At 44.5% G+C, this 26692-nt stretch overlaps 1 protein-coding gene across 5 annotated transcripts in view; it reads right to left on the reverse strand.

Annotated features, from left to right (window-relative positions):
• The window catches only part of LOC144683928 (serine/threonine-protein kinase PAK 3), a 220547-nt gene that overhangs the window by 15616 nt on the left and 178239 nt on the right, over nucleotides 1-26692 (reverse strand). For all 5 annotated transcript variants that reach the window (XM_078547514.1, XM_078547511.1, XM_078547512.1 and 2 more), the window contains 3 exons: nucleotides 12446-12494; nucleotides 9085-9197; nucleotides 6896-7013 (listed from right to left, as the gene is read on the reverse strand). In XM_078547514.1, the coding sequence (XP_078403640.1) occupies nucleotides 6896-7013; nucleotides 9085-9197; nucleotides 12446-12494 (280 nt within the window). The remainder of the gene's footprint in view (nucleotides 1-6895; nucleotides 7014-9084; nucleotides 9198-12445; nucleotides 12495-26692) is intronic.

Here is a 26692-nt window from a genome sequence, read left to right on the forward strand (position 1 = left end):
AACTCAACGGGCTGAACAAAGTCAGCTACTGGTTCGAAGGATGAAGGTGTCCTCTAAGCAAATCAGGTGGTCCTCTGGGCCTCAAAGAAAGCTCACCATCCCTCCTGAGAGACCCTCCCTAAAACTCCTTCCCATCACAGCAGGAAGCCGGTGCATGGCCAAGAGCTACCAGGTCTTTGCTGGCCAGGAGCGCACTCTGCTTTCTTCCCCATTCCAGGTAGGGAACGGACCAGCACTATTTGAATTAAAACAGAAAATGCTGGAAAAAACCAGTAGGTCTGGCAGCATCTGAATGTTTGAATGCTGCCTGTGAATGACAATATCCTGGACCAGAACCTTAGGCCAGTAAGTGGTTTTCAGAAGGCAGCACCTCCAATAGTGCAGTCACGCCTCAGTGAAATGTCTGCCTAGATTATGTTATCAAGTCCTGCACCTATGAGCTCCTGGGGAATGCTGCCACCGAACCAATGCTGATACTTTGGACAAAGAAACTAGAACTATAGCTGCAGCATTTGCTGTTCTAACAGATGTAACTTAGGCCCAGCTTCAGGTGATTCAAAGTAGGTTCAAGTTTGAGACAGTCATAGAATTTGTAGGCACAGAAGGAGGTCATACAGTCCATCACAGGCTTCTTTTACAGGCTATTATGGCTTCAGTCTTAAATAAAAAGAAAAAATGCTGGAAAAACACAGCAGGTCTGGCAGCATCTGTGGAGAGAGAAACAGAGTTAACATTTCGAGTCCGTCTGACTCTTCTTCAGCTGGCTTCTGTCTTACTACTGTTTCGAGTAAGGCATTCTGAGCTCAAACCCATTGCGTAAAAACACAACACATTAGCTCTCTCTCTCCCTTGATCCTCTGCTGATAAGTTTAAGTTTGTATCCTCTAGTTACCAAATCACAAACCAATGGGAATAGATTAATTGATTTATCAAAATCATATTCGCAATGGTGGGGGAAGGTGACAGATGCTCACTTTACACAGGTGTCTTTTTTTAAAAAAAGACACCAAGATTCATCATATTCAAACAGCCATCAGGTTTTATGATGAGATCATGCTCTATTTCTCTTCACAAACTGACCATTGAAGTATGCGGACATTGGTCAGGTCTCTAAGAATTATTACATTCCCACTGTACTGGTTTCTTAAAGGGACACGGCTGACCGGTCTTTACTGAATAAATGTTACAATCCAATTCCAAATGTCACAATGTCACATGTCACTTGTTTGTAGAACCATCAGAACTGAGATGATATACAGTTCACTGGCTGTTCTGGAACAAAGGCTGTGGCTCTTTAAAATAAGACAATTTCTGAGGACTGGGAACCCTGAAGAATGCAATTGTAGCTTATGAAAAAAACAATTTGGAGGAAATGGTTAAAAAAAGAATCATTCTTCACTACCCTCACCCCTGCTCAACTCCCACCCACCTCCCCCCCACCCTCCCCCCCACCCCCGCCCAACCCCCACCACCAGCCCCACCCCAACAAACAGGGCATTTTGTATTCAGCACATTTTCCATATTCCTACTCTTCTTTTTTGTCAAAAGTTATCGGATGAGTCACCTTTTAGCCACAAGGTGGTGCCAGATCTCAAATTGATACCACTGCTATTCTGGGAAATAATGATTTTTCACTAGCTTGCCACATAAACTGACGAGTCACAAAATAAGAATTGTTTTCAACGTCTAATTTTGCTGGTTGCTATGTGTGCTCTGCTATTCTGTAAATTAATAAAGCACACTGCACCTTGTGATACACATGAAAGGCCGGTTAACAAAGTTGAGGTTCATGGAAATGGAGTGTCAGCTTGGATATAAAATTGGCTTAATGAGAGAAAACAGCAGCAAATGGCCATTTTTCAGACTGGGGGATGGTAGACATTGGTGTTTCCCAAAACTCAGTGCTAGGACCACTACTTTTTTTTGATATACAGTAAATAAATGACTTAGATATCTGAATACAGAGTCAAATTTCAAAATTTGCTGATGATACCAAACTTGGAGGAGTGGCAAACAGCGAGAATGATACAAATCGACTGCAAAACGACACAGGCTAGCAGAATGAGTTGATGAAATTCAATAGAGAGGTGTGAGGTGATACATTTTGGCCAGAGGATAGGGAGAGACAATATAAGCTTAAGGGCACAATTCTTAAGAGTGTGCAGGGATAATAGGGACATGGGGATGCATGTGCATATATCTTTGAAGGTGGCAGGACATATTGAGAGAGTGGTGAGTACAGGAGGTGGGACCTTGGGCTTCATAACTAGAGGCATTAAGTACAAAAGCAGGGAAATTATGCTGAACCTTTATAAAGCACTGGTTAGGCCCCAACTAGAGTACTGCATCCAGTTCTGGTCACTACACTTTAGGAAAGATGTGATGGTCTTTGAGTGGGTGCAGAAGAGATTTACCAGAATGGATTCAGGAATGAGGGACTTTAACTACAAAGTTAAGTTGGAGGAGCTGGGGTTGTTCTTGGGTCAAAGGAGATTGAGAGGAAATTCGATAGGAGGTGTACAAGGTCATGACAGGTTCAGATAAGGTAAACAAAACAATAAAAAAGCATTCCTATTAGCTGATGGCGCAAGGACTAAGGACACAGATTTAAGGTTTTGAGCAAGCGATGCAGGGGGAAGTGAGGAAGAACTTTTTTTTTTAAACATAGTGAGGAGTGATGACCTGAATCTCACTATCTACTAGGGTGACGGAATTAGAGATGATCAATCATTTCAAAAGGAAACTGAAGGGGCATGTCAAGGAAATAAACTTGCAGGGCACAGGGGGATAGAGCAGCAGAATAGAAGTGTCCAGGTTTCTTTGCGGAGACTTGGCATAGACACAATCAACTGAATGGCCTCCTTCTGTGCCTTAATGATGCGATCACTCTGTACAAATCTCAAATCTGGGATTAAAAAAAAAAGTATCATTTGACGATGACTAGGTTTGTTGCAAAAACCCCCTAGGTTCACTAATGTCCTCGGGGGAATGAAACCTGCTGTCCTTACCCAGGTCTGGCCACTATGTGACTTCAGATGCACAGCAATGTGGTTGACTCTTAACTGCCCTCTGGAATGGCCATTCAGTTGTATTCAAGAATCAATTGACTACCAACTTCTCAAGGGCAATAAATTCTGGCCTTGCCAGCAATGCTCGTACCCCTTGAGTTAGTAAAAAAAATGCAGTCTGAATTACACAGATATGTCACGGCACAGAATGCAGTCATTCGTCCCATCCTGAGTGCACCCGCTCCCTGAATGTGCAATTCAGTGCCATTCCCCTGCCTTCTCCCCGTAACTTTGCACATTCTTCCTCTTCAGATAACAGTCTAATTCTGTTTGAAAGCCATGATTGAATCTACCTCCATTACATTCTTAGACAGCGTAATCCAGATTTTAACCAGTCGCGGCATGAAATGCTTTTCCTCATGTCGGCTATTGCTTCTTTTGTCAATTATTTTAAATCTGTGCCCTCTCATTCTCTACCCTTTCATGAGTGGGAATAGTTACTCCCTATCTACTCTGTCAGGACACCTCAACTTTGAGCTGAGAAAGCTTGGTTTTTTTCATTGTTCCTTGCTCTTCCTGGATCTAAGAGCAACTAAAAAAAAATCAGAAAGGATCCCCTGCATTCAGCATATGTGAGATCACAATTGCGATGCTCCTCATCTGAAGACTGAATACTGATTGGATCTCTTACTTTAGAAACAAAAATATGAGGAATGTTCTCAAAAACGTTTTGGTGCGAGATGGTGGTCTGTATCTTTGACCGGCAACTTTAACTTCACCACTTGGATTTATGTAATGTCAACGGTCTCTTTAAATTGCAAGTTACTGTACAATTTAGACAGATTGAATTTAATAGCTGCATTAAGCACAGTCCTAATTAGTCATGTGTCACTGTAAGGTCAGGACTGTTTTTGTATTTAACAAAACATAATGGGGCTCTTTGTGTTGTGCAGGCTAATTCAAGGAACACCTATTTTAGGAGAGGTTCATTATCACTGCATCTGAGTTCTGTTACAATGTAAATCAAAAATTTTCCAGATTAACTAGTCTGAATAGGGCAGCAGGGTCATTTGAGGCCTCAGGGGATGGTTGCCGCTGCACATTTGTGAGTCGCTCTAGGCCCAACTAAGGGCCCCATGCTCAGGGTTACGAGCCATGGCAAACGAGAGAACCAGCAAACTTTCAGTGGTGATGGTGAAGGAGCTAGAACCTCAAGGGACAGTGGTTGTTTAAAGGCAAAGGAACCTTTGCGAAGGGGGCTTGTGTTTCCTTTAAGCACACGAGGAAAATAAAGGCAATCACTTTTCCCTAGTTATATTGCTTACTGAAATTGAAAATGGGAAACTTTTACATCGCAACTGAAGAGGAATGTGCAACACTGTGAGGCGTGGAGAAATGACCAGAGGACTTGCCCTTAGGCAGATCACTGCTACAACCGGACTGAAGCTGCAGTATTCTAGCTATAAACTGTTAAAAATAATCTTTAAAGGAATATTCTTCAAGGCCAGGCTCCACAATGGTCTTCGTCTTAAATAAAATACAGACATGTTCTACCAAATTACAAAATTAAACAATTTTCATATCTCATTACAAGGTAAATGATCTTCTAATTGGGATCTTTATCTTTGCAGCGTTAATTATGCAGTTAATAACACAAATCACTACTTTACCACATTCTTCACTCAACAACAACCGATGAAATTTTACTACTTTGGTTTGGGTTCCCACCCTGATGGTTTAAGAGGGCCACCTGCCTGCACGATCTTCCTGGAGGTGGCCAATGAAGAGAATGCCTTCCAGAGCTCTGACCAATTAAGGACAGCAGGAGGGCTCTGCAGGTGGGAGAGCCAATCACAGCGCCCGAGGCTGTCGATGGCCGACAGCCCCACGGAAGAGGTGGGCGTCGACAATGTTGGAAAGAGGATGCCTCAAAATGGAGTTGCCCTCTGAAGACTTCAAATTAAGTAATTGCAGTTGCATGAAGTTGTGCCCCTCTGGAACCCATGGCTGTTTGTTAATGAAATGATAATTAAACACAATTGTGAAGTCCCAGTTTCTATCAATCAAATGTGGGTCCAGACACACCACTTCTTGTCCTCAGGTGATCATTTAGCGGATTCCTATTTCTTCCCAGCTATACTTCAAGTGGACCATAAGTATCATCTGCACTAATATCTCCTTTTTAAAAAAAAAATCATTCACGGGATGTGCCAGCATTTATTGCCCATCCCTAGTTGCCCTTGAGAAGGTGGTGGTGGGCCGCCTTCTTGAACCGCTGCAGTCCATGTGGTGCAGGTACATGGCTCAGTGCCAGAGCCTTGCTTAATAACACTCCTGTGAAGCACCTTGAAACATTTGAAGTTAAAGGTGCTATATAAGTTGTTGTTGTGAATCAATTTGAAGATTTAGAAAAAAAAAATTAGGTTAAATAGTCCCCAAGGCAACTGCGCTCTTGGGAAAACGCACTTCCTTACATGTCACCAAGGCAGTCATGCTCACTCAAACATGATGGTTAAGAATATTCTATTACAGAATATGTGTAGTCAACAATTTGGCAAAGCACCAAGGATTTTGCTGCATAATTAATTTTAATTACTTCAAGCAACTCAATTTCTTCTCAACATATTACTTAGCATCCACTGCCTCCTGACTGTAATTAAATATAATTCTGTGGCCTTTATCTGGGGCCTAACTGCAAAGGCTGCTGCTGCTCAAAGGAGGAAGCTTAAAACTTTGGTAATTTGCTGGGTCTTCATTTGAAAAATTACATTCTAAATTATGAATGAACTGAAACAAACTAGTGTTTCCTAAAGTAAGGAATTACTGGTGGCGTGTGAGGGAATTTCAAATGGATACTTGGATTCAGGATGACGTAGGTTTAATTACCTCTACATTTCTTATGTTCTTATGTAATAGCACGCGCACAAATTAGGCAGAAATTAATGGTCGCAGCGGTGGCCCATCTATTAGCTAGAAAGCTGGTGGCCACACCACACTGGTCATTTCCGGGTACCCTGACAGGATTACACCTCAGTCAGGCACTCAGTCGCCTGCTGTCGGCAGCTCTTCCGTCCCAGCAGCCCCACCGGGATTGGTGGCCACTGCTGGGGCTGCAATGAGCCCAGGACCAGAAGCAGCACTGGAGGCCCGAAGGAGTGGTAAGTGGGGTGGCCTAACCAGGCAGTCAGACAGGCTGCTTCCCGGCGGGGGGAGCAGAGGTTGCCTTGGGGGGAGCTCAGTGGGGGAGATTTCAGCAGGGGCAGCCCTTGCTGCCTGCAGTGTCTTCCATGGGGCACAGGGTGCCTGATCAGGAGGGCCCCCCACCCACCATTGAGCCTGAAGGCAAGACATAGCTGGCGGCCTGCTCACATGGCATGATTTACCCCCATCCTCCCTCCCCGCTGAACACCAGCGGCGGTGGCATGAGGCCCATAAGTGACCCTTAATTGGCCACTCAAGGATCTCAATTGGTCTAGGGGTGAGAAGGCCATGCTCGACCTTCCGCACCCCTGACTTAATCAGGGGGACTTGAGAACCAACGGACTCTCCACTGTACGCATTCCCATCTGACTAAAGGCTCCTCCCACCACCAATCACCACCCCCTCTCCACTTTCATCTCCCTGCCCACTCCTGAGGGATTCTGCCCATTAAGCGCGCTCTTGTTTGCACTAAAAACTGGAGTAAATTCAAGATGCTGTATTGCTGGTGTGTATTAGCAGATAGCAGCTTGGTCTATCTGGTGAGTTTCCTTTTCTCAACTGTGATGGACTCTCGGTCCAATGGACTTTGCAACATATTTTCTTAAACTGCATAATCCTCAGCGGCTCCTCTGCAGCTCATTTGCTGAACATTTACAGTCAAGTGCGATGAACTAAATTGTGCTTACCTCCCGGCACACTGCTGCTATCTGACCTTCATCCATACAGGTCTCTGTGACGACATCTGTCAAGGAACCTCCGGCCAGATATTCCATAACTACCCAGAGTTCATCCCCTACAAGGTAACTGACATAAAAACAGAACAGTAAGAAACTCAGCTTACCACTCAATAAAATGTATTTAAAAGATAACTATAACCCAATCTCAGGGTGGCCCGAACTCACAAATAAAGTGTGAGAAGCAACAAGATCCAGATTCGTGTCTCCATATTGAAAAAGCAGTTTGTCATCAAGCAACCTAGAGCTGAGGACAGTCACAATGGAGGGGAATTTACGGAGGCATCATTGCCAGCTGAAGAGTCGGCAAGACACCCACTCTGCCTCCTCTGGGAAGGCCCACAGCTATTAAGCACAGTTAAGTGACCACTGGGGGGAGGGTCTTTCCTGGATCAAGAATCCCAGGGGCGGAAATGTCGCCCAAGAGTTGCCAGTGAATCAGAGGCCGGCAGCCTTTTTGCTCACTGGCACCATCAGGGAAGCAGTGGCTGCAGTTGGAATAACAGCCACCAAAGGCACAGGGTCACAAAGCAACCCAGACCAGAGGTAAGTCATGGTGGGAGGGGCTTCGAGGGGTGGAGGGTCTAGAGGTGTGTAGACAGGTCAGCAGCAAAAGGTAGGAGATGGCTCTCAGCGGGTCCCTTTGATAAGGCATCGAGTGCCTTGAAGGAGGGTCCCCAGGAGACGACAAGCGGTCTGCACAGTCTATTTGTCCTGATGCCCCCTGGTGACACACCCATTGATCGTCTGCTTAAGGACCTCAATTGGCGGTGGAGCGGGAAGTCGGACCATGGGCCTTCCACCCTGGATTTAATTTTGGCAAAGACGGGGAGGTGGTGGGGTGCTCACACATGCAACCCGCCCACCTGATTAAATGCCCTCCCCCACCTCCAAACACGCCATGAGAGGGCATAAAATTCAACCTAACTCCTCCCAGACATGAGCTCCCAATCTCAGGGTCAACGATTAGAGCGCGATGCACAGAAGCTTTTTGGCATTTCCCCCCTCTCCAAACATGGAGGAGTAATTGAAGAGCAATCTGATCCTGAAAATGACCATCTCAACCTTACTTCCTCATCACAGCTGCATGGGCATCTCTTCAGGAATACTTGTGGATTAGTCAGGATTAGACTGCTAATGTGAACTGGTGTTCATTTCCTAGTTTCAAATCCCTCTAGAAAATGAGAAACCACAGCTCTGCTAATATCAAACATCCATAGCCACTGAATACTGGTCTAAGTGGTAAGTGGCCTTCACATGCAGATATACCTGAAGCATTGTGTTTCACTCCTGTAGATACCTGCATGATATTTTGCACAGGGCTGACCAACATTTCTATGAATAAAGTACAGGGTATTTCTGTGGGCCCCCTCCACCTTTGCCTAAACGTAGACATTTGCGAAGTCCTTGTCCTTCCTCCTCAGCCACCTATGCATAGCGATAGAAATGAATTCACCCTGAAGTGACTTTTGTTGTTATTTTGAGATACAGGTATTACTTTCTGGGCTCACCTGTCCAAATTCTCTCCTGCCGCCATCTGCAAGTTCTCCTCCAAGCCACACACCATCCCGGCATGGGAAGATTTTCCTGGGCGGAACGGAAAAGTGGGCGAACCAGCAGGAAGTCCATTGTCTTCCGGCGGAAATTTCGGAGGGACCGGAAAATCCCAGTCCGTATCTCCGTTTCGTCACTGTCACTGGCTCAAAATCCTGGAAATTCCTTCCTAACAGGACTACCTGCACCACATGGACTGCAGTGGATCAAGTAGGTGGCTCAACATCACCTTTGCAAGGGCAATTAGGGATGGGTAATAAAATGCTGGCCTAGCCAGTGATGCTCACACCCCATGAAAGAATAAATAAAAACACATTCTCAGGCGTGAGCCAAGTTATGCCGAAGGCTGCCAAAGCCCCACAATTGTCCTGGAGTCTCCAGGAATTAAAGATTAATCTGTACCTTGCTGTGTGAGGAACATCACAGGGCATATAAAAAATAAACTGGTTTTCAGTTCCTTTGACCAGATCCCTTTATTGGTTATAACTACTGGAAACGGAGGAGGGGAAAGGATTGTGGGAGCTTGTGTGACAAAACGTCTAGGATTACATTCAGAGTTGACAAGCTGCGTGTTTATAAAGACTCACCTGTCTAAATAGTTCACAATATTTGCATTTTTATTTTCCCTCATGACAAGGATTTCATTTATAATCAGCTCCTTCTTGGGTTGTTGCTGTAGGTTCATCTGCTTGATTGCCACCTGTAAGTCGATTTGGTTGAGGTCAGAGGTTAGTGAAATCGTGCCTTGATGAAACGTTTATGAGAAAAAAAACTTACAGCACATTGGGTGGTTATACCCTTTGATGTAGTGCTGAGCCACACAGAACTTGGAAGGCCTGAGGTTTGATCTCTGCTGCACGTTGATTCAGATGACTTTACCCAGAGTTGTGGTGCAGTGTTAGAATTGGCTATGGGAAGGCAAAATAAACTAAGATTCCTATTTTTGATTGCAATCCAGCAGTCTCAGCTGCAACGTGTGTATATGTGGATGTCAGGTAAGAAGGGGATGGGGTTCAATTTCCCTGACACCTGCCACACTCAAGGTCAAATGGTCCAGCAGTAAAGCTGGACTTGGTGAACACACGAGGTATGTTCCGTTTTGATAGAGATTCAGTCAATTCGCAAGTGATGCAGCACGGGTACAGTTGTAATAAGAGCAATAGAGGCTTGCACTTGGGATAAGTCTGCTATTGCTTTGTGTGTATAGCCTGCCTGAATTGGCTTTGTTTCAAACAATGTTCATGGAACAAATGGTATGAAAGGAATTGGGAGCAACTCAATGAAGAAAGTAAATTCCATATTTGAATTCTCTATCTCCCTCTCTTCATTGGTTTTTCCTCCCTTTCCCACAAAATACCCTACACACTCCACATACAACTCCTTTACTAAATCAGGTATCCCACAATACTCAAACACTGATACTGTTAGGGACAATGAGTTTCATTTATATTTGTACGTTAAGAAAGGTGGAACATGGGCCAAGATTTTCTGGCCTCGCCATGGTGGGACCCGCCGAGGGGAATGCAATGGCCCAGCCAGTCCATTGGCTTTTGGTGGGACCAGATGATTTGTGGTGGTGGGCGGAGCTGGAAAATCCCACTTACAGTTTCTGTTTCATTTAGGTTTTTTTTGTGAGCTTGGTGCCGGGAGGTCTGGAGAGCCTCCTAGCAGAAAGGTCAGGATTTCAGGATTTGTTTGTATACATGCATTTTTAATGAGGTTTTACAACCCTTGAAGTGACGAGGTGGGTTACAAAGGGGTTAGTAATTATAGTGCTTTTGGGAAAAAACACAAAGTAGAAAAAACTGTTCTATTGCCTAGCAACAGGGGTCCAGACACAGGGATAGACAGAAAAGAAGTTTAGAGCGTGTATGTCAGAGAGGGAAGACAGGAATTCTAAGCTCTCTGATCAGAAATACTGCAAGGCTGCTTAGGGAACTTGTGTTTGTTCTGCAGTTGAAGTAATAGTGAGTTTAAGAGTGCAGTTTTGGGTGCCTCAGGGAGAGGTATCAGCTGGGGATCAAAAGCATCTAGTGAATGCTCAGAAACCTGTCAGAAGAAAACCTTTTGCAACTGGGCCAGCCCAAGCAAGAAGTCTTGGTGTTAAGATAGTGGTAAATCTTCATTGGGTTTTTGTGTCTGTAAGGGTATTTCTGGGATAAAGGGAAAAGCCGGAGTTTGAATCATTTTCTTGCATTTGTACAGAGATCTTTCCAACCTTTCTGTCTAGTGTAATATAGGCCATTTTTCTTGTTTAATAAATGTTTTATTCTTTATGTTAAAAGCTCATCAGTAAACTCTTGTGAATTTGTTCAGTAACTTTCTTCACTGTTTTTATCAAGCCAGGTTTGGGATCTGACTTGTCCAGTATTATCAGCTGGGATTGTAACAATACCAATAATAAAACACAAACACCCCCCCACTCCCTGATGTTCAATAATTCCCATCAGGATAAAAGCCCCAGGGATAAAATGTCTCCGCTCTTCACTGTCAGATGGTGAATGTGCTGAACTGGAAATCAATTTAAATGCAATAAAGTCAGACGGCTGTCAGCTCCAGAGTTCAAAATGTCAAACAAATGCCATGAATTTGCAAAGGACACAAAGCTCCTCAGAGAAATGTATGCAGAATGTTCTGGCAATTGATTAGAAGCAGCCTACAAATGCAAGTCAGCAGAGAAGACGTGATAGAGCGGCACAGTGAGGGAAAATATTACTCATGTAATGAAGGCAGAGGGAGGGCATCAGTCAGCCTCACTGACATTGAATGTTTATTCTAGATGCAAGTGTTAATGGATTGGGATAATTTATGAACATTTGGAAAATGTCCAAACATTGTTCCAATTTGGATCCCATCTGAGAAAATGGTGATGTACAATGATCACCAGACACTTCATCCGTTGTAGCGACACAGTGCAGATGTGATAATTTTGTAAGCCAAACAAAAGGTTTGCTTCCATGTTTGTTGAATGTAGGCAGCTAAAGGTGCACCTTGTAAAAGGCAGAGGCAGTTAACATAAAACTCGTTGTTCTGCTTTGTAACTTTTGGATATTGTGCAATATTTGGAGTGCTTCTTTCTGAAGATTTAGCAAAACTTTTGCATTAGGTTACACATCGGGGCAGAAATTAATGCTGCCAGCAGGCATGTGTGTTGGCAGGTGGGTCATTTAATTGGGTAGGAGGGTGCCAGGTGGAGATCCTCCTGCCTTCCCACCTCCACATGATTAAGTATGGGGCGGGAAGACTTGCTGATGGCCTCCCAGCCCAGACGCTAATGGAGGCCCTTGATGGCAGTTAATGCCCAATTAAGGGACTCATCACACTTGTATTCAACCAATGGCATGCGGAGTCACTACCACATGAGAAGCCCACAAACAAACCCTCATTGGGTTTGCTTGCTGGCTGCTTGTGGGGGTCGGGTCGGGGTCGGGTCGGTTCGGGCACACTCATTCAAAAGCACTCAGTGCCTGATTGAGGGACCTAGCCTCGTGTAGCCGGCAGCTCTTGGGTGAAGGGTGGGCTTTCCGCCCCCAGGAACCTTAATCTCGGGAAAGGTCCAAAGGTGGCCACTAACACAGCAGGCCTTCCCTAATGGAGACAATGGAGGGTTCTCACCAGCTCTCTAGCTGGAGGGCAAGACCCATATAACCTTGATTAAATTCCACTCAGTGTGTTTTGCAAAATTTTAGATTGAAGAAGGAAACCATAAAAACCATGTAAGTTAACATAAGAGACAGTGGTACATTAAACCCATCGGGTTATGGTATGTATCCTAGTGTCATGTGCTGTGTAGTGTTGAGATATATTATATAGAAAGACAATTACACAAGCTTTAATACAATAGGCAATAATACAGGAAGACGATCACCACAAATGTAAAATAAGCAGGATAAGGGCTCATTACTTGAACTATCATATTGAAGGCAACTTGTATGGATGAGGACTTACCTCTTGTCCAGTGGCAATGTCTATTGCTGTGTATACTGTGCCTGATGCTCTAAAGAAATGAAGCAAAATGGGAATTATCTGTATGTTCATTACCAAAATTTCCTGTAGACATAACACAAATAGCAATGCTGCATATAGACTTTACCCTGTGAAGAATGGAGCAGCATTTTAAGTCCAGCATCAAAACAATACAACTAGCTCCAACATACATAAGAACAAAGTGCAATAGAAATGGAGTCTGGTTGGAACAATTCCTAAAGCTGCATTCATATTGAACCTACCAAATGCCACTGCATTATTAGTTATTACTAGTTATTACTAGGCAATAGGCTGAAACTCCAATTTTCTTGCCTAAATGTTCAGAAAGTTTAAGCAGCATCACTCATACTGTCTCAATTTATTTCTCGACTCTAGTTTTAATCCCAGATTGACACTGTACAGGGCTACACTTAATGCATGTCCCAGAGCCTGCCATGTTAGCTGTTTGGGCAAGTTTATGCTGAAAAATTGAGGCCAAAACCTTAGTGAAGCAGAGTTTTTATATTAATTTTAAAAAATTGAAAGATTGAGTTAATTTGTGCCAGGAGGCAGGATAAGGTCAGCATGAAATCAGTCATTCATTTGCATTTTACATGCAGAGAAATGTACAGAGCAGCTTGGAAGACAACATTGAGGAGGGGTTTTTATGTTTAAAATTACAGGGAAAATTGATAGAACATCCCTATCATTACAACTTTACTTTAAGGTCAGACTTAAATATGGAATATTATTTCATACAAGTTTATATATAATATCAAAGATGATCTTCTGTAACACAAAGCTGAACATTACTCCAAAAGAGAGAGAGTTTTCTGTTCTCAAAGGGTTGAATATTCTTCAGACTTTGAATAAACAGGAATCAGTCCATCCTTTAACAAGATTGCTACGGGAAAGGTACATTCTTCTAAGCATTTAATCAATGCTTATTCAACCCTTTGCTCTATTTTATGAGTAGCAATTGACTCCGTCTTCTATCAATGACATTTAAGGCATCAGCATGAAAGGTTGCATTTTAAAAATAGAAATTTTTTTTCTCCTCTCTCTGGACCATTCCAACCCACGCACAGACAAAGGTTTAGCTGAGGGGGTGGGGGGTGGGTGGTGGGGGGCGGGGGGGAGTGGGGGGGTGTGAGGGCTCAACCAATACAACAGTAAAGAGATCTTGTTGTGATTTTATAAAGCCTTGGTGAGGCTGCATCTGGAGTATTGTGTGCAGTTTTGGTCTTCTTATCCAAGGAAAGATATACTTGCCATTGAGGGAGTGCTCACCAGGCCGAATTCCTGGATGGCAGGATTGTCCTATGAGGAGTTGAGGAGACTTGACTTGTATTCTCTAAAGTTTAGAAGATTGAGGGGCGATTTCATTGAAACATTCAAAATTCTTACAAGGCTTGAAAAGGTAGATGCAGGAAGGATGTTTCCACTGGCAGAGGCAGTGGTGGGGGTGGGGTGGTCAGCAGTGGTAGTCTAGAACCAGGGGACCCAACCTCAGATTAAGGGGTAGGCCACTTAGTACTGAGATGAGGAGTTTCTTCACTCAGAGCGTGGTAAATCTTTGGAATTCTCTACCCCAGAGGGCTGTGGAAGCTCAGTCAGAGTATGTTCAAGACAGAGCTCAATAGATTTCTAGATAGTAAAGACATCATGGGGTATAGGGATAGTGCAGGAAAATAGCATTGAGGAAGATGATCAGCAATGATCTAATTGAATGATGGAGCAGGCTTGAGGGTCACATGGCCTACGCCTGCTCCTATTTCCTATGTTCCATGTGGAAGTGCAGGGCAGAAGACTGGGATGTCCAATTTTCTCACAGATGCATGAATGGGATCAGAATTACAGGCAACTGGACACAAGTGGAACAAATTGCACAGAGTTAAGGCACAATTAATTAGAATTATAGATCATGTGTGCACAGGGGTGTGGGACACTTTTCTTTAACAAGGAAACTGTAACTAAATACACTGAGAAAAGTAATGCTGAAGAGCAACAATTAAGCCGAGTTTAGGGACCATGGCTCAGCTCCGAGAATTGAGTGTTTAGAAATGGCCTACCAACCTAATGCTGGCGTTACAAACTCCGGTAAGTAAACCTGTGTCCTCTACAAATTGTACAATAACTTTAGTGACCAGGATCAAGTCAAATGATAACATGATCTGGGGTCTGTAGCAATAAGACTCTTCATTGTGTTTACTGAATGCTGTGTCCTTACATGTGGCACCTTCGGTATATCCCCTATGCATCATAAGGCTATATTAATATGCTGTACATTCAGTAGGTCTCACAAAGAATGTTCAACCATACAAGAATCAGAACCTAAGTGTTCATTGATAACACATAACTATGTACATATATACAGGGTACGGCCCAAGCTGAGCTAACTCCTCACTTGCTTCTTCACAGGTCTCTGTCCAGTCCACAACTGACTCCAGTCTCAGGTCATGTGTCTCTTTACATCGCACTGTGGGCGGTACTGTTTCCCAGTCCCACACTAACCCTTGCTATGCCAGATACCCTTACACACAGAACATAGCTTTCCAGTAAGATTCAATCAATTTCCTGCTGTTCCTTGTATCATAAAACATAAAATACACAACTGCTATTTTTAACACTATTAATGGGTTTACTTCACAAGTCAACAATCCCTGAACTTCATGATTGGCATATCTTGCTTTTAGGAGCTGTTATGTGTACATACCGAACCAATAAGCTTATGGCTTCCCTCATTGACTGGAGAGAAAGAGAGATTGTCCTGCATCTTTCACTCTCCCAGAGCTCCTTATATCAAGAATTGGCTCATGGAGCTGCCAATAAAATCTACCATTTGAAATGAGGAACAGCCCCCACTGGTTTTGGAGAGGTCGCATTAACATTGTCTATTTAGTTAATCTTTCTGCTCAGAATTTCTGAATAAAACCCATTCCAACATTAATGGCACAGGTATCCCTAGGAAGTGCCGGATGACATGCATTGTCTCTCAATGATCTGATGTGTCAGAACACATAATCCTTAGCTGACTGGTGTTCCAACTAATTTATATTAAACAACATACCAATTAGCTGTGTCTCTGCAGATTGAGGATAGAATATAAATGAAAGCAATATCCTTTCTGGATAAAATGAAGATCCAGGATTGTTACAACTAGGTTTTGGTAACCCATAACTTCCACGAAAATAAGTTTAAAAAAAAAAGGTAATCTTTGTGACGCTACGTTATAATGGAATCAATTGAAAAAAAACATATCTGCAGAAAATACTGGAACTGTGCAGCAAGTCTGGCAGTGCCTGAGGAGAGAGAAAGACAGTTAACATTTCAGGTCGATAACCTTTCATGACCAGCTCTGATGAACAGTCATAAAACCTGAAACGTTATCATTGTTTTTCTCTCTCCTCCGATGCTCCCAGACCTGTTTAGCAGATTTCCAATGTTTTCTTTTTTTAATTTAAGTTTTCTACCATAGAGTAAGATTGACTGACCTACAAATTTGTGGCTAGCCTCAGTCTCATTTTTGATAAAAGGGTATCATTCGCGCCACCACCTTACCCTCTGGCATAATTTTAGCATCCATAGATTTTTGGAAAATTAGTCAGAAACTCCACTATTTCTTCTCAAGTTTCCATTATGATCCTCAGATATAAGCCATTATGCTCCAGTACTTCAAGTATGAGTAATATGTTTAGTACCATTTTTAAAAAAAATAATAGCCTCTATTAACTATTCTACACCCAGAAACAATGAGATGAATTATTTGCCCCCAGAAAGGGGAGGGGGGGTGCAAAAAAATCACGAGGAACCATGTTGGATTGGCTTCCCACCCCTGTCCCACCATTGGACCTGAAGTAGACTGACTGCCCGCGGCAAAGAGGCGGGTTGCCAATTTCTGTAAATAAAGGCCCAGCTGGGGGTCATTTTATTGTGCCGGTGGATCGATGACTCCCCCCACACCCCGCTGCGTGAGGAGGCTGCCAGCCAAATGGCAGACCAGGGGAGAGGGGGATGATTTTATAAGGAGGGGGTGGGCAGGGAAGGCAGTCCCCACCGCCCCTTCTATTTTCCTGGAGGGGTTTCCCCTCCAGCACTGAGTCTTGTACATTTTAAAAAATTTTGCCTACCTTCTGTAGACTGCAGGGCCTCTACTTGCCTCAGCAGTGGCCACTGCTCCCTGTGATGCTGCTGAATTGCTGGCCCTCTGATTGGGCTGGCAGCTTTTGGGGGCGGGCTGCTGACATTAATAGGCTGGCAGCCCTGACACCAGCCACTTAATTGGCCGCTGCCCATAAAACTCAGGGGGACATCCTGCTGCTTGCCCATGTGTGCCAGCGACAGGATTTCTTCCCCATGTTGGGCCATCCACTCAGTCGGTAAAATTCAAGCCAATCTCTCCATCGCACTATAGATACAATATTAATATATAGCTTCTCAACATCATTCAACTCAAAATTTACTTCACATATGGGATAAAAGTTTGGGCTACTGGTAACAGAACTATATTATTTCTATTCTGGACTGTCTGATAAGTCCACATAGGGGGAGACAAGTGTGCCACTGGACTACTAATCCAGAGACCCAGGCTAATGCTCTGGGGGCATGGATTCAAATCCCATCATGGCAGCTGGTGGAATTTAAATTCAGCTGATAAATCTGGAATTGAAAGCTAGTCTCAGTAATGGCGACCATGAAACTATCGTCGATTGCTGTAGAAACCCATCTGGTTCACTAATGCCCTTTAGGGAAGGCAATCTGCCATCCTTACCTGGTCTGGCCTGCCTACATGTGCTGTGATTCTGGAGTCAATGTGGTTGACTCTTAACCGCCCTCGGAAATGACCTAGCAGGGCAGTTGGGGACGGGCAACAAACGCTGGCCTTGTCAGCGATGCCCACATCCCATGAAAGAATATAAGGGGGAAAAAAAAAGTAACATATACCAAGAATTGGCCATTACTCATTTACTATGGTCCAATGTGGCTGATCCCTCATGTCTAAGGTTATGGGAAACAGATGGAGAAATGTGGGCTTTCAGGTGATCTTGGGGGTGGGGTATAAGATAGATAGTGGATGAGAAAGATAAACCCAGGAGGAAATAGACTGTAATTAATAAAAAGGTCAATTTAGGATTGGCATCAGGAAATAATTCTTTACACAGATGATGAAATAGACTTTCCAGGAAAGGTCATGGAGGCAAAACACTGGGAATCTTTTAAGATAATACCGGATGCGGAAAATGGAGGGTGGGGAACTAGAATTTTTTTGGGTGGATGAGCTAAGATGAGGCAAATGACCTCGCTAATTTGTAACCTGTCTGTAATCTTCTGAAACAAAAACAGAAAATGCTTGAAAAACTCAGCAGGTTGAGAGAAAAAAACAGAGCCAACGTTTCGAGTCCTTATGACTCTTCTTCGGAGCTGGAGTAGAGCCATGCAGATTCGAAACGTTAACTCCTTTTTTTTTCTCTCCACAGATGCTGTCAGACTTGATGAGTTTTTCCAGCATTTTGTTTTTGTTTCAGGTTTCCAGCATCCGCAGTATTTTGCTTTTATCTTACTGTAATCACAGAAATCACACAGTGCAGAAGATGCCCTCCGGCCCATCAAGTCTGCACCGACACGTGAGAAACACCCGACCCACCCACCCAATCCCATCTTGCACAATTACCTGCTTTTTCTTTAAGTTTGATACTATCTTTAACTTTTTTAGTTAACCACGGATGGTGGATCCTCTCCTTGGATTTTTCCTCCCTTGTTGGAATATATCTATTCTGTATATTCTGAAATATCTCCTTAAATATCTGCCACTGGATCACTTTTGACCCATCCCTTAACCTAAATTGCCAGTTTGCTTTCGCTAGCTTTGCTTTCATGCCCTCATAATTGTCCTTATTTAAATTTAAAATAGTGTTAGACCCAGTCTTCTTTCCCTCAAACTGAATGTAAAATTCAATCATATTGCTACCTAGTCTGCTCCCTGATTGGCTCCAGAAGGTGATCTAAGAAATTATCCTGAAAACATTCTATGAATTCATCAGCTTTGCCCATCTAATTTTACTAGTCTATATATGTAGATTAAAATCCCCCATGTATATCACCATACCTTTCTAACAAGCTCCCCCTATTCCTTCTTTGATATTTCTTCTTTGATGCCCCATCCTACCATTTTGTGAACTGGAGTGAGTCCACTTGCAATGATCATGACGGCATTGTGTAAAGCCATTTGTCCCAATGTATGCATTATGGAGCCTGATTTAATAATATATTATTCTTTAGTTTCCCTTTTCTTTAGACTTCTCTCCTTTTTCTGTATTATGCACATAACCTTCTCCAAAATTTGTAACAATACCAGTCAGTAATTGGCCTCTTGGAGCTGCACATGAGTGGCCTTGGTCCTTGTGAACTCACCAGCTAGTGATATTTCCCTCTCATTTCTCAGAGTCAAAGGGAGGAAGAATTTCTCACCTCTATAGCCATGAAGAATAAAAAATGCATCATCATCTCTTGCAACTCATGGCAGAAGATGGTAGACCAGCAACTCATTGTTGGGTGTTTAGCTAGCTTGCTGTTCTGCACTGGAAATAGCACCAAAGTCAGGTCTTCAGTATCTTATGATATATCTAGCATTTGCAACAATCTTCAGCCAGAAGTGCTGAGTGGAAGATCCATCTCGGCCTCCTCCGGAGGTCCCCAGCATCATAGATGCCAGTCTTCAGCCAATTCGATTCACTCCACATGATATCAAGAAATGGCTGAAGGCACTGGATACTGCAAAGGCTATGGGCCCTGGCAATATTTCGGCAATAGTACTGAAGACTTGTGCTCCAGAACTTGCTGCATCCCTAGCCAAGCTGTTCCAATACAGGTACAACACTGGCATCTACCCGGCAATGCGGAAAATTTCCTAGGTATGTCCTCTACACAAAAAGCAGGACAAATCCAACCCGGCCAATTACTGTCCCATCGGTCTACTCTTGATCATCAGTAAAGTAAAAGCAAAATCTTGACTCCATTCTCTTTTCCCTTGTCCAGTCTCTTCCCACCTACATCCACGATTCCTCCGATGCCCTACATCATATCAACAATTCCCACTTCCCTGGCCCTAACCGCCTCCTCTTCACCGTGGACTTCCAATCCCTCTACACCTCCAGTTCCCACCAGGATGGTCTGAGGGCTCTCCACTTCTTCCTTGAACAGAGGCCTGAACAATCCCCATCCACTGTCACTCTCCTCTGTCTGGCTGAACTTGTTCTCTCACTGAACAATTTCTCCTTAAACTCGTCTTTACTTCTTCCAAATAAAAGGTGTGGCTATGGGTACCTGCATGGGCCCCAATTATGCCTGTCTCTTTATGGGATATGTGGAATATTCCTTGTTCCAGTCCAACTCAGGTCCCCTCCCACAACTGTTTTCGGTACATCGATGACTGTTTCGGTGCCGCTTCATGCTCTCGTCTGGACCTGGAAAAATTAATAAATTTTGCTTCCAATTTCCACCCCTCCATCACCTTCACATGGTCCATCTCTGACACTTCCCTCCTCTTCCTTCTCCTCTCTGTCTCCATTTCTGGTGATACACTGTCCACCAATATTCATTACAAGCCTACCGACTCCCACAGCTACTCTCAACTACAGCTCCTCACACCCCACTTCCTGTAAGGACTCCATCCCATTCTCTCCGCCTCCGTCGTATCTGTTCCGATGATGCCACTTTCCAAAATAACTCTTCTGACATGTCTTCCTTCTTCCTTAATCAAGGTTTCCCACTCATGGTGGTTGACAGCGCCCTCAACTGTATCTGACCTATCTCTGCATCTCTGCCCTCACACCTTCCCCTCCCTCCCAGAACCATGATAGGCTCCCCCTTGTCCTCACTTTTCTCCCCAACAGCCTCCGCATTCAAAGGACCATTCTCCGTCATTTCTGCCAACTCAAGCATGATGCCACCACCAAATACATCTTCCCCTCACCTCCTGTCAGCATTCCATAGGGACTGTTCCCTCCAGGACACCCTAATTCACTCCTCTATCACCCCTAACACCTTATTGCCTTCCCACGGCACCTTCCCATGCAATCGCAGATGGTGAAACACTTACCCCTTTACCTTCTCCCTTCTCACTGTCCAAGGGCCCAGACACTCCTTTCAATGCGGTCTCCTCTACACTGGGGAGACCAAATGCAGACAGGGTGACCGCTTTGCGGAACACCTTCGGTCTGTCCACAAGCATGACCCAGACCTTCCTGTTATTTGCCATTTCAACACCCCACCCTGCTCTCATGCCCACACGTCCGCCCTTGGCATGCTGCAATGTTCCAGTGAAGCCCAACGCAAACTGGAAGAACAGCACCTCATCTTCCGATTAGGCACTTTACAGCCTTCCGGACTGAATATTGAGTTCAACAACTTCAGATCATGAACTCTCTCCTCTATCTTCATCCCTTTTTTAAAATTAATTTTTATTTTTTATCTACTTATTTTTATTTTTATTCATTTATTCATTGTTTCATCCCCTTTTTATCCCCCCTTTTTAATCCCTTTTTCTATCCTTTTCGCCCCAACCACCGCCACCCTCCCCCCACCCCACCCCCAAAAGAGCTATCTGTTATTTGTTCCATGTTGTTCTTTCATAGAGTGCTGACCCTTGTTCTGCTGTTAACAAATTTTGCTTTCTTACCTTTATGCCACTCTCAGCAGCTTCTTCAGCCTTTACTACTACCATTAACATTCCCTTAGTCTTTTTGCTCATGACATCTTTGTCAATCTCTCCTTAGCCCCCACCTATCAGTGGCCTTCCATCCAGCTTCACTACTCCACCCTCCCTTAAACAGTATAAATTTCATCACGTTTCTGATTCTTTTTAGCCCTGCAGAAGGGTCACGTGGACTTGAAACGTTAACTCTGTTCTCTCTCCACAGATGCTGTCAGACCTGCTGGGTTTTTCCATCTTTTGCAGTTTTTATCATCATCAGTAAAGTGATGGAAGGGGTCATCAACAGTGATATCAAGTGGCTCTTGCTTAGCAATAACCTGCTCACTGACGCTGAGTTTGGGTTCCGTCAGGTCACTTAGCTCCTGACCTCATTACAGCCTTGGTTCAAACATGGACAAAAGAATTGAACTCCCAAGGTGAGGTGAGAGTGGCTGCCCTTGACATCAAGGCAGCATTTGACTGAGTTTGACATCAAGGAGCCCTAGCAAAACTGGGGTCAATGGAATCGGGGGAAAATCTCCACTGGTTGGAGTTATAGTTAGCACAAAGGAAGGTGGTTGTGGTTGTTGGATCATCTCAGTTCCAGAACATCACGGCAGGAGCTCCTCAGGGTAGTGTCCTAGGCCCAACCATCTTTAGCTGCTTCATCAATGACCTTCCTTCCATCATAAGGTCAAAAGTGGGATGTTCGCTCATGATTGCACAATGTCCAGCACCCTTCGCGACCCCTAAAATACTGAAACAGTCCATGTCCAAATGCAGCATGAACTGGACAATATCCAAGCTTGGGCTGACAAATAGCAAGTAATATTTGCGCCACACAACTGCCAAGCAATGACCATCTCCAACAAGAGGGAATCTAACCATCGGCCCTTTACATTCAATGGCATTACCATTGCTGAATCCCACTATCAACATCCTGGGGGGGGTTACCATTGACCAGAAGCTGAATAGGACTAGCCATATAAATACTGTGGCTACGACTGCAGGTCAGAGGCTAGGAATCCTGCAGCAAGTAACTCACTTCCTGACTCCCCAAAACCTATCCACCATCTACAAGGCACAAGTCAGGTGTGTGATGGAATACTCTCCACTTGCCTGGATGGGAGCAGCTCCAACAACACTCAAGAAGCTCGACACCATCCAGGACAAAGCAGCCCGCTTGATTGGTGCCCCTTCCACAAACAGTCACTCCCTCCACCACCGACGAACAGTAGTAGCAGTGTCTACCATCTACAAGGTGCATTGCAGAAACTCATCAAGGCCCCTTAGGCAGCACCTTCCAAACCCATGGTCGCTACCATCTAGAAGGACAGGGGCAACAGATACATGGGAACATCGCCACCTGGAAGTTCCCCTCCCAGCCACTCACCATCCTGACTTGGGAATATATTGCCATTCCTTCACTGTCACTGGGTCAAATTCCTGGAACTCTCTCCCTAACAGCACTGTAGGTGTACCTACACCACATGGACTGCAGCGGTTCGAGAAGGCAACTCACCTCTAGCTTCAAGGGACGTGGTTGAGGGAAGGGCAGGGTTGGAAGCTCAACATTCCGGGATATAGAATCTTCAAGCGAGACAGGGGAGGGGGTAAAAGAGGAGGAGGCATTGCATTATTAGTTAAGGGGTCAGTTACTGCAGTAAGGAGAGATGATATCTTGGAGGGGACATCGAATGAAGCTTTCTGGATAGAGCTTAGGAATAAAAAAGGGGCAGCCACATTGTTAGGTGTTAATTATAGACCCCCAGATAGTCAGCGGGAAATTGAGGAGCAAATACGTGCACAATTTGTGGAGATGTGTAAAAACAATAACAATAGGGTAATTATATTAGGTGATTTCGACTTTCCCAACATTAATTGGAATAGACATAGTGTTAAGGGCTTGGATGGAGTGGATTTCTTGAAATGTGTACAGCAGAACTTTTTAGGTCAATATGTAGAGGGTACAACAAGGGACGGCGCAGTGCTGGACCTAATTCTGGTGAATGAAACCGGATAGGTGGCTGAGGTGGTGGTGGGCGAACATTTTAGCGATAGCGACCACAACATGGTACAGTTTAAGTTTGTTATGGACAAAGGAATCGACTAGTTGCAAATAAATGTTTTGGATTGGGGGAGAGTGGATTTTAGTAAAATAAGGCAGGATCTGGCCAAGGTAGACTGGGAACAATTACTTATGGGGAAACCTACAGAGGAGCAGTGGGGTGTGTTCAAAAAGGAAATGGGGAGGGTACAGGCTCAACATGTTCCCTCTAGGGTGATAGGAAGGAGTAACAAGCCCAGAGAACCATGGATGACCAGAGATATTCAGGTTACGATGAGAAGGAAAAGAGAGGCTTTTAGCAGGTACAAGGGAAGCAAATCAGCGGAGGCATTAGTGGAGTACAGAAAGTGCAGGGTGGAGCTTAAGAAAGCAACTAGGAGAGCAAAGAGGGGATATGAGAAAGCTCTGGCTGGTAAAAGTGGGGAAAATCCCAAGATAAGTATATCAATGGGAAGAGGATAACCAGGGAAAGAGTAGGGCCCATAAGGGACCAAGGGGGAAATCTATGGGTGGAGCTAGAGTGTTGAATGAATACTTCACATCCGTCTTCACCCAAGGGAATGAGGATGAAGGTATTGAACTCAGGGAGAGAGACTGCGGGGTTCTTAAGCAAATTGATATAGGGAGTGACAAGGTATTGGAGGTGTTTGCAGGCTTAAAAGTGGACAAATATCCAGGTCCAGATGATTTGTGTCCCAGACTGCTGAGGGAGGCAAGGGAGGAGATCGTCGGGGCCCTGACCCAAATTTTTAATTCCTCTCTGGCCACGGTGCCAGAGGACTGGAGAACAGCTAATGTGGTTCCGCTATTTAAGAAGGGTTGTAGAGATAAGCCAGGGAACTACAGGCCAGTGAGTCTCACGTCAGTGGTAGGGAAACTATTGGAGAAATTTTTGAAGGGGAGTATCTATCTCCACTTGGAGAGGCAAGGTTTGATCAGGGATAGTCAACATAGCTTTGTCAGAGGGAGGTTATGCCTAACAAATTTGATTGAATTTTTTGAGGAGGTGACCAGGTATATAGATGAGGGTAGTGCAGTTGATGTAGTTTATATGGATTTCAGCAAAGCCTTTGACAAGGTCCCACATGGGAGACTTATAAAGAAGGCAAATGCACATGGGATACAGGGTAATTTGATAAGGTGGATTCAAAATTGGCTTAGTTGTAGGAGGCAGAGGGTGATGACAGAAGGATGCTTTAGTGACTGGAAGCCAGTGTCCAGTGGCATACCACAGGGATCTGTACTTGGTCCCCTATTATTTGTCGTTTATATAAACTACATAGATGACTATGTGGGGGGTAGGATTAGTAAGTTTGCAGATGACACAAAGATTGACCGGGTGGTTAACCGTGAGATTGAGTGTCTTGGGCTACAGGAAGATATAGACGGGATGGTCAAATGGGCAGAAAAGTGGCAGATGGAGTTTAACCCTGAAAAGTGTGAGGTGATACACTTTGGAAGGAGTAATTTGAAAAGGAAGTATTCAGTGAACGGCATGACACTAGGAAATTCTGAGGAACAAAGAGACCTTGGCGTGTGTGTCCATAGATCTCTGAAGGCAGAGGGGCATGTTAGTGGGGTGGTGAAAAAGGCATATGGGACACTTGCCTTTATCAATCGAGGCATAGATTACAAAAGTAGGGAGGTCATGTTGGAGTTGTATAGAACCTTAGTGAGGCCACAGCTGGAGTACTGTGTGCAGTTCTGGCCGCCACATTATAGGAAGGATGTGATTGCACTGGAGGGGGTGCAGAGGAGATTCACCATGATGTTGCCTGAGATGAAACATTTAAGTTATGAAGAGAGGTTGGATAGACGTGGGTTGTTTTCGTTGGAGCAGAGAAGACTGAGGGATGACCTGATTGAGCTGTACAAGATTATGAGGGGAATGGGCAGGGTGGATAGGGATCAGCTGTTCCCCTTAGTTGAAGGGTCAGTCACAAGGGGGCATAAGTTCAAGGTGAGGGGCAGGAGGTTTAGGGGGGATGTGAGGAAAAACATTTTTACCCAGAGGGTGGTGACGGTCTGGAATGCACTGCCTGGGAGGGTGGTGGAGGCGGGTTGCCTCACATCCTTTAAAAAGTACCTGGATGAGCACTTGGCATGTCATAACATTCAAGGCTATGGGCCAAATGCTGGTAAATGGGATTAGGTAGGTAGGTCAGGTGTTTCTCACGTGTCGGTGCAGACTCGATGGGCCGAATGGCCTCTTCTGCACTGTGATTCTGTGAAGGGCAATGAGGGATGGGCTATAAATGCTGGCCTAGCCAGCGAAGCCCACATCCCGTAAGTGAATTTAAAAAAAAAACCTACACAGGTACTATTGAAAAATTAACTGCAGCCTATTTGTACTCAGTGGTGCATCTAGTTTCATCTTCCATTAGACAAGCCCAGCAATTTCACAGCAGCAAGAAACAGAGATAGCCTTGCATATCATTAAGGCCAAATAAACCCTAACTGAGCAGAAGGCAGTTGCTATTGTTTAAAGCAGGCTTGTCCAACAGGCTGGGAGCCAGACTATCACACATCTCTATCTAGCCCAGGAGTGGGGCACAGAGCTGGATGGCAGATTAGGGGCCTGCCAGAGTGAGTGAGTTTAGAGCATGCAAAAGTATGTGTTCACGCGTGATCGTGTGCAGAGAGAGAGAATGTGACAGAGAGAGAGAGAGGGAGGGAATGTGAGAGAGAGGGAGAGAGAATGTGAGAGAGAGAGAGAGGGAAAGAGAGCGAATGTGAGAGAGAGCGCAAATGTGAGAGAGTGTGAATGTGAGAGAGAGAGAAAAAGAGAGAATGTGAGGGAGAGAAAGAGAGAATGTGAGGGAGAGAAAGAGAGAATGTGAGGGAGAGAGAGAGAGAATGTGAGGGAGAGAGAGAGAGAATGTGAGGGAGAGAGAGAGAGAATGTGAGGGAGAGAGAGAATGTGAGGGAGAGAGAGAATGTGAGGGAGAGAGAGAATGTGAGGGAGAGAGAGAATGTGAGGGAGAGAGAGAATGTGAGGGAGAGAGAGACAGGAGAGAAAGAATATGAGAGAGAGAACCTGAGAGAGAGAGAGAGAGAGAGAATGTGTGTGAGGGACTGTGAGAGAGAGAGAGAGAGAGAGAGGGAGAATTTGAGAGAGAGAATGTGAGATAGAGACAGAGAGAGAGAGGGAGAATGTGAGAGAGACAGAGAGGGAGTGTGGGAGAGAGACTGTGTGAGAGAGAGAATGTGAAAGAGAGCGAATGTGAGAGAGAGAAAGAGAGAATGAGGGAGAGGGGGAATGTGAGGGAGAGGGAGAATGTGAGGGAGAGAGGGAATGTGAGGGAGAGAGGGAATGTGAGGGAGAGAGGGAATGTGAGGGAGAGAGAGAATGTGAGGGAGAGAGAGAATGTGAGGGAGAGAGAGAATGTGAGGGAGAGAGAGAATGTGAGGGAGAGAGAGAATGTGAGGGAGAGAGAGAATGTGAGGGAGAGAGAGAATGTGAGGGAGA

This window comes from Cetorhinus maximus, chromosome 8 (genome assembly GCF_964194155.1).
Source record: "Cetorhinus maximus chromosome 8, sCetMax3.hap1.1, whole genome shotgun sequence".
Lineage (NCBI taxonomy): Eukaryota > Metazoa > Chordata > Chondrichthyes > Lamniformes > Cetorhinidae > Cetorhinus > Cetorhinus maximus.